Here is a 12,771-nt window from a genome sequence, read left to right on the forward strand (position 1 = left end):
TTATTTAGTCTTTTTTTTATTAAGTTTACATATACTCTCAGGGTAGAGGTTGTTATACTGTACATGGTATAACACAGATAGCATCACTTTACGGTGGATGTTTAGTGAATGACCATGGCCATTCTGAGTGCTTGTGGGTGGCAGTGGCTAATAAGGTAAGAAATTCAGCAGTAAGTCTTGAGGTCTGTTACTTTGACAGTCAGCCTTTGAATCAGTCTGATTCTATGATCTGAGAGGCTGGGCTGAAGAAAAGGGCCCTCGTATCTTCAGGTGTAAAGCTCAGGTTGTCAAACATCACACATGTTTTGATCACATTTGGTGTGGGCTGCACGGCTGAGCTAAAAAAGGGGACTGAATTTTCTCACATGCAAGTCTGTGAGTGATACAAATTCTTTGTCCTGTCAGAAGCAGCTGAGTACACGCTGGGGTTGGGGAATGGGTCAGTCATAGCTTGTTCAGGCACCTCCTTCCATAAAATTGGAGGGTGAAGCAAAACATAGAACATGATGCTAAAAAGAGCTCCTGTGGCCAAAGTTCTGTCAGTATTCACCTCCCCTGGTCAAGTAGACTTTTCAACATTTGCGCGATGAAGAATTTCAAGTTGACCCACTCACATTTTGTTGTGGTATTGAAAAGAAATAACAAGATCTTAGCCTGATTCTTTAAATAATTGTTAATTCAGGTACTAACTTAAACTCTGTAAACCAAGACAATCTCCTCCAATATCCTATTGGAATTCTGGTGCTCTGGCATGAAATTAGCCCAGGAATCTATCTAAACAAATCCATGAATATGTCATCGGTGGTGTGATAGGTTATGCTATAAAACTAAAATAGCACCTAATTTGACGCAATGCGTAATCCAGGATCTAGAATCTTTCCTAGATCCATTGCACTCAAAATCAAAGGTCAAATGCTCAATGTTCCCATATTTTAAAAGAAACTGGAGCTCCTTCTGCCCAGACTCTCTTCATCCAGGAGTTCACATCAGTCGTTGTACTGCAGTTCTCCATAACTGTTCCATGTTTTGTCGTAGGTGCAGTCAGATAGGTGACTGGGACCAGAAAGAAAACACAAATGTGAGCTATGAGCATGCAGCTGAGCAGCTAGTACAGTGAAAAGCATGCATAACTTCTTTGTCTCTGCATTCACTTATATGCGATTATGCCTCTGAAGTACCCTGGAATCGTGTTCTATATTAATGGTGCTATATAATATATTTTGAAAGTAATGATGCACTGCATCTTTTATTCGCTACAGTCTTGCCAAATTACTCATGAATGTCTTCACCAGCACTTCATCTACCAATAGAATGAGCTGAATAGGTTACTTTTTTCCTCCCTTCCACTCTTGGGCATCCACATTAATGGGCTACTTATTCCACCTAGCTGAGAACTTTCAAGACCAAGGACTAAGTTGTGCTGTGATAGCAAGGAGTTTCACCTCTTGCAAGAATTCACAATATTGGCAACTTCACCCTCCAAGGCAACAAAATGACAGTCAAAGCCACATTCCATGTAAATGAGGAGACGGTACTAGAATGTTCTCAGCACCCTTACGGGTTTTAAATTTAATATCAGCTGCTTAATGGAATGGGTGAACACAGGGCTGATAAAATTTAATGCAGAGAAGTGATGCATTTTGGTAGGAAAAATGAGGAAAGACAACGTAAAATAAAGGTAACAAATCTAAAGGAGGTGCAGAACAGAGGGACCTGGGGGAATATGTGCACAAATCACTGAAGATAGCAGGGCAGGTTAAGAAGTGGTTAATAACACACATTGGATCCGGTGGAAAAATATAATGGTGAGGTAGTTTGAAGCTCACATGAGCATATTCAGTTTGCTACTCAAAGTTACCTTATCTACTGAATGTCATAGTATTTGTGGGGTTTTTAATGTGAGAGGTGGAGCAGATATATGTTGGTTTGTATGTAAAAAAAGATGTGTGTGTGTGTGCATGTTAATGTGTGTAGGAGTGCAAGAACAAATATAGATGTTTCTCTGTGGGTGCACAAGAATAGAAGTATGTATTGGAACAGTTCTATTGTATTTGCTTGTGTATATAAGAACAAAACTGTGCATGCATTTGTTAGGAATGATGGACTTTATAAGATGGTGAATGCTTTAAACTGTCTCCTGTAATTTAAGGTAAAATGCAGTAGTTTGGAGAAGAGGATTTGACCTCCTCCTAAATCTGACGAGACAAACCCATATGACCAGCTTGTTATGGAGACAAAAACTCAAACTGAAACTTAGGTGTTAAAACTTGCCTTAGGACACAAAGGAGACAGCTAATTCTGCTGCGTACCAGCTCACAGCCTCTGAGTCAGTCAGACTGAGAGATTTAGGAAAGAAGACCACAACAGGTGCTGCTATGCCAGGCAGGAGAAAAGTACTGTAGGGGTAACCACCAAGCAGAGTGCTTCCATGTTCGAAGAAACAAAACTTGTCTTGGATTAAAGACCAAGGAGTCACCAGAGAGTACTTTGCTATTGGAAGCCCATTTGATTATGCTCAAAAGATTGCATGAAGAAGACTTTGTTTAAAAGGACACTGAAAGATTCACCCTGGCAAGGCAGGGAGAAGAGATCTTGTTAAAGCCTGAAGGAGCTTGGGGCTTTAAAGAAAAGGCTACATTTCTGCTGAGACTGTGGCATAATGCATGAAACTGGCATGGAGTTGTTGGTTGTGTTAAGAAGCTCAAAGGGAATGCCTTTTCTGTAGTTGAGTGTATTAATTGCCTATTAAATAATGTTTAGTGGATGTTGATTTTTACTTTGTTACAGTAAAAGTCTTAAAACGTGGAATCTTGTGTGATTCTTTGGGTTGGTCACTGGGAAATTCATATGTCAGAGTCTACCTTTGAAACCTTGAAAAATCCCTCCAAAAATGGGAGTCGACCGTTACGCTGAGTATGAAAAATGTGGGTGGACGCCATCTTTGCAGTTCGCTATGCAGGGTCTGCTCTGTGCGGGCGTGTTTTAAACTCATGCACATCTTCACAACACAGCTTGTGTCTCCTGCTTGATCCTTTGCACCCAGTTATAAGGTACCAGTAAGTCAAGCGTCCATTTGTGGAGTGAAAAATTGAGGCTGACTACTAATGCAAGTATAGCATACCGTGGCTGAAAAAGAGAGTCGACCTATTCACCCAGGTATACGCTGGGTCAATTTATACACCGTGATCTACAGTATCTTTTTTTAAAAGTTATTGGCCTTTTGGGGATTATAACATGTGTAAGCCCTGAAGCCTGATTTGGGCTGTAAAGTCCTCAATAATCATTAGTGATCTGTAAGTTATTTTCATCGTGCATACATGTAACAGTTCGGAGGCCTCAAAATTAAGGTTACAAAACTCCCAGGCCCAAGGAAGGCCTTGAATCTGACAGAAACTGGTGTGTGATTAATTATTAATGTCCACAACCAGATGAAAATGAAACTTAATGCCTGTTCCTCAACTAGCCACAGTTGGTGACGGTTAATTTTAACAAAGGACTAGAAATTTATTTGCCCTTATTTTCAGGCACAGGGGCCACACTTTATGAATGAGCACAGGCAGGTCACATCAGATAGACAACACACAAAATTCATGCACCCACATGACCTGAATGATTGTGGCACTAACTGGTGTCCCAGGGCTGGTCTCTGCTTCTTACTGCTGCCGGTGAGCTCTGCACAGCTGGAGGCCCTTGTAGCATATTTGCCTTTTAAAAGAAAACTGCAAAACTAGAATGCTGCAATGAAAATTCTTAGAAACTGAACTCCAGAGCAAACAGAGGGATTCATAATAACGATTGTGTGCTGGAGGCATTATTGATGCACGTGGACATGAATAGAGGTGCAAAGGGCCAGGAGACTAAGTGAAACAACTTTATGCAAATCAGATTTTCCTATTACAACCAATGTAAAATTCCAGTTAGGTTTTGTAGGACCTTCCTCATCAGAAAAAAAAACATTGAAGTATTTTATCCTGTCAGTTGAAATACGTATATTCCTAAATTCCTTTATTTGTGAATGAAATGACTGTTAAAATAAATAAATTTAAAAATATAAAAGAAATACATTAACTCTTTCTACTTACCTCCCATTCACAGCCTCTCCTGCTGGCTGACACCTCCACTTGTCGCCTTTCCCATTTTCTGCTTCCCTTTCCTGAACCCTTGCTGTGAGCAAGGGCTTGGGAGAGGATTAGCAAGGGGAAGGAACTGAGAGGAGCTGTGAGCAAGAGGGCAGGGAGAGAAGCGACGAGCAGGAGACTCAGAGAGGGAACTGGCAAGCGGGAGGGTCGGGAAGGGAGGTGTCGATCGGAGGGATGTTGGGGAAGAAGCAAGAAATGGGAGAGTTGGTGAGCGGGAGTGGCTGCTCTAAAATGGCTCCAATCAGGTCATGCGGCACTATGTTAGCCCAGCGGGAAACAACACTAAAGCACAAATCCCGATGCTAAGTGCACATACCAGCCCCATTATATCCACGACATTAAAGTGGAACAATGCTGAATGGGGCAACTTAAACAGAAACTTACTATAGCTAACATGGGAATTGCCTGGTCCTGCATTGTCCAATTTTGGGATCTTGATCAAAAACAGAAAATGCTGGAAAAACACAGCAGGTCTAACGGCATCTGTGGAGAGAAAAAAAACATAACATTTCGAGTCCTAATGACCCTTCTTCAGAGCTGAAGAGAAGTAAAAATCTAATGAAGTTTATACTGTTTAAGTAGAGTGGAGAAGGTGAAGCTGGATAGGAGGCCAGTGACAGGTAGAGGCAAAGGAGAGATTGCCAGAGATGTCATGGACAAGGGGGTGTTAATGATAGTGGTACTGGCTAAAGGAGGTGCTGATGGTGGCATTAAGGTCAGAAAGCAGAATGTGATAATAGCAGGACAAGGGTAAGCACTCTGGAAAGAACAACATGAACAAGTGACAGATGGCCCTTGTGGGGGTGGGGTGGGGTGGGGGTGGGGTGAGTGAAGTCCAATGCAAACTGGAGGAACAGCACTTCATCTTCTGATTAGGCACTTTACAGCCTTCTGGAATTAACATTGAATTCAACAACTTCAGACCATGAACACCCTCTTCCATCCTCACCCTCTTTCTATCCCCTTTCTTCAATATTCATTTTTATTTCTTAGTTTTTATTTTTTAATTTTTATCCACTTATTTTTATTTATTTTCATTTAATCCATTGTTTTATCCCTACCTTTTATCCTATTTTCAATCTTTTTTGCCACCACTATCCTCTCCCCACCCCACCTCCACAAGGGTCATCTGTCACTTGTTCATGTTGTTCTTTCCAGAGTGCTTACCATTGTCCTGCTTTTATCACATTCTGCTTTCTGACCTTAAAACCACCATCAGCACCTCCTTTAGTCAGCACCACTACCATTAACACCCCTTTTGTCCATGACATATCTGACAATCTCTGCTTTGCCCCAACCTTTCAGTGGCCTTCTATCCAGCTTCACCTGCTCCACCCCCCTTAAACAGTATAAATTTCATTATATTTTTACTACTCTTTAGCTCTGAAGAAGAGTCATAAGGACTCAAAACATTAACTCTGTTTTTTTTTCTTTCCACTGATGCTGTTAGACCTGCTGAGTTTTTCCAGCATTTTCTGTTTTTGTTTCAGATTTCCACCATCCACAGTAATTTGGTTTTATTTGGGATCTTGATGTCACATCAACCAGTTGTGCTGTATGACGTCAGGAAAGCACCAAATCAACACATTCAGCTCACAGGAAATACCCTGGAAAACCCAGATAGGCCATCTTAATGCCACATTTGAATTTTGTGCCTAATATGTCTAGAGTTGGGAACACAGTGCAGGGAGTTACTGGCCTTGGAATATATTCAGCAGGCAATCAGATCAGATACAGTCCCACTGGCTCTGATTTATCATTAAATCTGGGTGCATTGGATTCAGTTTAGAAGGGTTACATTAATTTACATAATTTTGTTCTTTGTACAGTGAGGGATAACCGTGTCAATATTCTGACTTTGGTATAACAATGACAGCAAACATTTATATAGCGCCTTTAACATAAATAGTCGAAAGGCATCTCACAGGGGCATTCTAAAACAAATTTTGATGCTGAGCTATATAGGGAATTGAAGGGAGATGACCAGAAGAGTTTTGTCAAAGAGGGAGGTTTTAAATTATCTTAAAGAAGGAAAGGGAGATAGAGAAGCAGGGAGGTTTAGGCGGGGAATTCCAGAGCTTAGGGCCTTGAAGGCTGAAGGCATAGCAACCAGTGGTGGAGCAATTAAAATTGGGGTTGCTCGAAAGAGGCCAGGATTAGAGAAGTGTTGATATCTCATTGGGTGGTAGGGCTGGAGACAATGACAGAGGTAGTGAGGGGTGAGGCCACAGAAGAATTTGAGCGCATGGATGAGAATTTTAAATTTGAGGCATTGCTTAACTGAGAGCCAGTACAGGTCAGCAAGCATAGAGATGATAAAAACAAAAAGCTAAAAGCTACTGCGGATGCTGGAAATCCAAAACAAAAACAGAATTACCTGGAAAAACTCAGCAGGTCTGGCAGCATCGGTGGAGAAGAAATCAGTTAACATTTCGAGTCTAAATGACCCTTCGGCAGAATTGAGTATAGTTAGGAGAAAGGTGAAATATAAGCTGGTCTAAGGTGGGGGGGCGGGGGGAGAGAGAAGTTGAGGGTGTGGTGATTGTGGAGATAAGCAAGCAGTGATAGGAGCAGATAATCAAAAGATGTCACAGACAAAATGATCAAAGAGGTGTTGAAGGTGGTGATATTGTCTAAGAAAAGTGCGAATTAAGAATGGAAGACAGGATACTCAAGGTACAGCTCTAGTGGGGTTGGGGTGGAAAGACTAACAAAGTTTTAGTTTTAGATTTAAAAATAATGGAAATAGGTGGGAAAAGAAGAATCTATATAAATTATTGAAAAAAAAAAGGAGGGGGGAGAAATGGGGTGGGGATGGGGGGAGGGGGAGTTTAAGATCTAAAGTTATTGAATTCAATATTCATCCCGGAAGGCTGTAAAGTGCCTAGTCGGAAGATGAGGTGCTGTTCCTCCAGTTTGCGTTGGGCTTCACTGGAACAATGCAGCAAGCCATGGACAGACGTGGGCAAGAGAACAGGGTGGAGTGTTAAAATGGCAAGCGACAGGGAGGTTTGGGTCTTTCTTGCGGACAGACCGCAGGTGTTCTGCAAAGCGGTCGCCCAGTTTGCGTTTGGTCTCTCCAATGTAGAGGAGACCGCATTGGGAGCAACGAATGCAGTAGACTAAGTTAGGGGAAATGCAAGTGAAATGCTGCTTCACTTGAAAGGAGTGTTTGGGCCCTTGGACGGTGAGGAGAGAGGAAGTGAAGGGGCAGGTGTTGCATCTTCTGCGTGGGCATGGGGAGGTGCCATAGGTGGGGGTTGAGGAGTAGGGGGTGATGGAGGAGTGGACCAGGGTGTCCCGGAGGGAACGATCCCTACGGAATGCCGTCAGGGGGGGTGAAGGGAAGATGTGTTTGGTGGTGGCATCATGCTGGAGTTGGCGGAAATGGCGGAGGATGATCCTTTGAATGCGGAGGCTGGTGGGGTGATAAGTGAGGACAAGGGGGACCCTATCATGTTTCTGGGAAGGAGGAGAAGGCGTGAGGGAGGATGCGCGGGATATGGGCCGGACACGGTTGAGGGCCCTGTCAACGACCGTGGGTGGAAAACCTCGGTTTAGGAAAGGAGAACATGCCAGAGGAGCTGTTTTTGAAGGTAGCGTCATCAGAACAGATGCGACGGTGGCGAAGGAACTGAGAGAATGGGATGGAGTCCTTACAGGAAGCGGGGTGTGAGGAGCTGTAGTCGAGGTAACTGTGGGAGTCGGTAGGCTTGTAATGGATATTGGTGGACAGTCTATCATCAGAAATTGAGACAGAGAGGTCAAGGAAGGGAAGAGAAGTGTCAGAGATGGACCATGTGAAAATGATGGACGGGTGGAGATTGGAAGCAAAATTAATAAATTTTTCCAGGTCCCGACGAGAGCATGAAGCAGCACCGAAGTAATCATCGATGTACCGGAGAAAGAGTTGTGGGAGGGGGCCGGAGTAGGACTGGAACAAGGAATGTTCCACATACCCCATAAAGAGACAGGTATAGCTGGGGCCCATGCGGGTACCCATAGCCACACCTTTTATTTGGAGGAAGTGAGAGAAATTGTTCAGTGTGAGAACAAGTTCAGCCAGATGGAGGAGAGTAGTGGTGGATGGGGATTGTTCGGGCCTCTGTTCAAGGAAGAAGCTAAGGGCCTTCAGACCATCCTGGTGGGGGATGGAGGTGTAGAGGGATTGGACATCCATGGTGAAGAGGAAGCGGTTGGGGCCAGGGAACTGGAACTGGAAATTGTTGATGTGACGTAAGGTGTCAGAGGAATCACAGATGTAGGTGGGAAGGGACTGGACAAGGGGAGAGAGAAGGGAGTCAAGATAACGAGAAATGAGTTCCGTGGGGCAGGAACAAGCTGACACGATCGGTCTGCCAGGACAGTTCTGTTTGTGGATTTTGGGTAGGAGGTAGAAGCGGGCCATCCGAGGTTGGGCGACTATCAAGTTGGAAGCTGTGGGAGGAAGATCTCCAGAGGAGATGAGGTCAGTGACAGTCCTGGAAACAATGGCTTGATGTTCTGTGGTGGGGTCATGGTCCAGGGAGAGGTAGGAGGAAGTGTCTGCGAGTTGACGCTCAGCCTCCGCGAGGAATTCAACAACTTTAGATCTTAAACTCCCCCTCCCCCCATCCCCACCCCGTTTCTCCCCCCTCCCTTTTTTTTTCAATAATTTATATAGATTCTTCTTTTCCCACCTATTTCTATTATTTTAAAATCTAAAACTAAAACTTTGTTAGTCTTTCCACCCCACCCCCCACTAGAGCTGTACCTTGAGTATCCTGTCTTCCATTCTTAATTAGCACTTTTCTTAGACAGTATCACCACCTTCAACACCTCTTTGATCCTTTTGTCTGTGACATCTTTTGATTATCTGCTCCTATCACTGCTTGCTTATCTCCACAATCACCACACCCTCAACTTCCGTCTCCCCCCGCCCCCCCCACCTTAGACCAGCTTATATTTCACCTTTCTCCTAACTATACTCAGTTCTGCCGAAGGGTCATGAAGACTCGAAATGTTAACTGATTTCTTCTCCACCGATGCTGCCAGACCTGCTGAGTTTTTCCAGGTAATTCTGTTTTTGTTTAGCATAGAGATGATGGCTGAAAGGGACTTAATGTGAGTTAGGATGCAGACTGCAGAGTTTTGGATGATGCCAAGCTTACAGAGGGTAGAATGTGAGAGGCTGAACTGGAGTGCATGAGAATAGTCAAGTCTATAGATAGGCAGATGAGCTGGGGCAGGATAGAGTCAGTGATGTTATACAGGTGGAAATGGGTAGCTTTAATGATGGTACCAAATGTAACTAGAAGCTCACCTTGAGAACAAATATGACAGCAAGACTGTGAAAAGTCTGTTTTCACCTCAGAGTTGCCAGGGAGAGGGAAAGAGTCGATGGTTAGGAAACAAAGTTTGTGGCCAGAACTGAAGGCAATTTCTTTGGTGTTTCAATATTGAGTTGGAGAGAATTTCTGCTTATCCAGTACTGGATGTTGAACAAACAGCCTGACAGTTTAGAGATGTTGTGATAAGGTAGACCTGGATGTTGTCAGCATGCATGTGGAATCGAATGGTGTGTTTTTGGATGATGTCGCCGATGAGAAATATTGGGAACCAAATGGGGATCTTTTGGGGATACCAGAGTTAATGGTGTAGGATTGGAAAGATAAATCATTGCAGGGATATTCAGGCTATGATTAGGTAGAGAAAAATGGAACCAGACATGGGCAGTTCCACCCAGTTTAACAATGGTAGAGGGGCATTGGAGGATGGTGTGATCAACTGTGTTGAAGGCTATGTACAGGTTAAGAAGGACAAGGAGGGATAGTTTACCACAGAATGTCATTTGTGACTTTGATGACAGCTATTTCAGAGTTACAGTGTGCAACTTCATTCAATCCTATTCTTAGATCAAGTGACATTCAGTATACAACCCAGTGACCATTTTCAGCCCATTCTTCCTCTTGTCATGAATCTCATGCTGTAATCTATTTCCCCTGAACCTACTCATTTATGACTCTCACAGCTGTGGAGTGGTATTAGAATTGGATTCAGTGATATTCCCTTTCCTTTCTTTGTCCATTGAGGTAAAACAAGGAACTGCCATTAGGGGTAAGGCTGTCCTAGAATCCATAGGGTAAGTAACACTGTTGAACCTGTAGTTTTGAGAGCATTATTGCTTTTGTCATTATTGTTTTGACTTTCTTTCTCTCCTTTCTGAGGAAGTGCCTTGCCTCCACTCTATAATTGCCTGGAGAGGCACATCTTAATCCAGGACCACCTCTTAAGTGGAATTCCATGTAGCACCTATCACAGTTTATTGGAGTTTGGGATTATGCTATTGAACAATAAGGTTAATGATAAACACAAGTAATGAAAGATGCTAGTCCCATTATATAGAGCAGCCCAATGCTATTATATAGCACATTCAAAATCTATTGTGTAAGAATGTCCCAATTCCATGGTATCAAGCACCCCAATCCCCTTGCAGTGTTCCTTGCTATGGAATCAGGATTTAACGGTTTCTAATTTGCATCCTTTCCAGTATTAGGTTCTGGAGTTCTGCTGAGATAGAATGAGGTGTACATTTTTGTGTTATGCTGTGTTATAAAGTCAGTTTCTCTCCTTCCCACCTTTCTGCTGCAGAAGGACCCAAAAGAGGCCATAACAATTGCAATCTCAGCCCGAGCTCTCTTTGATATGGAAGAAGAGCATGAGTTGTTCTTGTCAGAAGGAGTAGAAGAGTTTATAAACTATCAGATCACCAATGAAGCCGTACCTCTGAAGGAAGGTATTGTTTACCCATTCATCAAGGTAAGTTCCCACATATACCCTGGGCAAATCTCCAACCATTCTATGAAATATCTGCCAATCACAGCCTTCAGGCAATTCAGAATAACATTTTGGCAACATTTTACTGTTAGTTTTAGATGTGAAATTTGTTCAAAGCTCCTTGCTTCTTTACGATCCTTGAATACGTCATTGCCATTAAGTTTCAGTTTCTATGATAGTATCCTTACATGATTCCTTTTCTACCTGTCCCAGTTCAGCCAATACACCTCTTGCAGTTTAATCAGACTACTTCATTTTATGAAACAATTTGAGCCATCTTGATGGGAAGAGCTATTTATAGATATCCATAATAGTCTTATTTTCCTGCCTAAAAACTGAGTATTTGATGAATGGCAACAGCAATTTATAGATGAATGATCACTTCTCTCCTTAGCCCTCAGATTGCAGCCCAATTTCCTTTACTATCTCTTTTAGGCGGTTCAGATGGTAAATAACAAGTTACTGGCAAGAGATCCTGAAGAAAAACAACTTTTTGAAATTATGCTCCTGTCAACTCACAGTGCTGATGGTGGGGTGCGGATTATTAACAGTGTAAATTATTATGGTGAGTTGGCACACACAACTGAGGTGTTCACAACAGCTCATGTCTGTATTCATTCTTGCACACTTTAAAGTAGCTTATGTTACATTTACCTCGACTGTTGCATGTTGTAAAGGAAGTAAATCCTATTTATGAGAAGTATCCTCTCATTGATTGCTCATTCACCTTGCTATTGCTTTTAGGTGTTTTTACTTGCCGGACTCCTCTTTATCTATTTTGTTTTCAAAAGCCTGGAGCAGGTATCCTGGAATGGTGTTGCTCAATGCATTCCCCTCCCCTGCCCCCACCCCTGTTTTCAATACCTGCTCTCTGCAGAGGCAATGATCATGCATGGGTATCCTCCAATACCATTCTGCATCCCCAAGCATAGACCATAAGGGTTGAAAAACTATTCAATCCTAGTGTATATCATATCCAAACTTGAACCTTTTCAAGAGTGTGTAGTTTTCAACCGCGATCACTGTATTGTGATCAGGAGCAGAAAGGCTGCAGATCCTTTTCCCCTTTCTAGCCAGGGATGCTGAAGCCAATTGCAGTTACCCAACTACAGCCTTGGCTAAGATCAACTAAATCATTGATGGTGTTATAATATCACCATCTTGCAAAAGTTCTCATTGTTTGTATCTGGAGTAATTGTACATTCAATATCAACATTGGGAAGTATCATGCCAGATGAGGATGACAGTGATACTATAAAAAGATTCTTATTTTGTTTCAATCACTGATGTGAGGTACCAGCCTAAATTTTGTGCTCAAGTCTCAGTAGTGGGCTTAAACCCACAGTCTCCTCCTGTAGTTGAGAGCGCTACCAACCGAGTCACGGCTGACACCAATTTAGGAACATGTAGAAAATTTAGCAGGTGGCAACAGAGTCCCACCTAGAAATGCAACTGCTGTTGGTCCAGATTGCTGATAAACATCTACATCTTGCATTTCTAGGTTTGGAGATTAGCAAATTTTGTTTTCTAAATGGAACTGATCCTTCAAAGTACCTACATTCACACAATGTGAAGCTGTTCCTTTCAGCATGTGAATCTTCAGTTTGCAATGCACTGAAAAAAGGTAAGTGTCTTGATTTGCAAAGCTTGTGGTGAAACAGAGAAAGAAGGGCGCCTTGAGGACTTTGCACCTGAAATTCCGTCAAGGAATTTGTGGGGTTAATGGGCAGTAACATGGGATTTCTTGAATAATATGGGGTATTTGGAGGGGGAATTGCATTGAAGGATGTGGGATATCATTGTGGAAATTGCATGG

The 12,771-nt window shown here is 42.7% G+C and overlaps 2 protein-coding genes across 3 annotated transcripts in view; one reads left to right on the forward strand and one right to left on the reverse strand.

The window, feature by feature from the left end:
- The window catches only part of syt8 (synaptotagmin VIII), a 351,409-nt gene that overhangs the window by 156,180 nt on the left and 182,458 nt on the right, over positions 1 to 12,771 (reverse strand). The window lies entirely within an intron of this gene.
- Positions 1 to 12,771, forward strand: part of LOC144684835 (cytosolic 5'-nucleotidase 1A) — a 50,800-nt gene that overhangs the window by 20,612 nt on the left and 17,417 nt on the right. For both annotated transcript variants that reach the window (XM_078549122.1, XM_078549121.1), the window contains exons 3-5: positions 10,770 to 10,937; positions 11,391 to 11,520; positions 12,457 to 12,579. In XM_078549122.1, the coding sequence (XP_078405248.1) occupies positions 10,770 to 10,937; positions 11,391 to 11,520; positions 12,457 to 12,579 (421 nt within the window). The remainder of the gene's footprint in view (positions 1 to 10,769; positions 10,938 to 11,390; positions 11,521 to 12,456; positions 12,580 to 12,771) is intronic.

The sequence above is a fragment of the Cetorhinus maximus genome, chromosome 9 (assembly GCF_964194155.1).
Source record: "Cetorhinus maximus chromosome 9, sCetMax3.hap1.1, whole genome shotgun sequence".
NCBI lineage: Eukaryota > Metazoa > Chordata > Chondrichthyes > Lamniformes > Cetorhinidae > Cetorhinus > Cetorhinus maximus.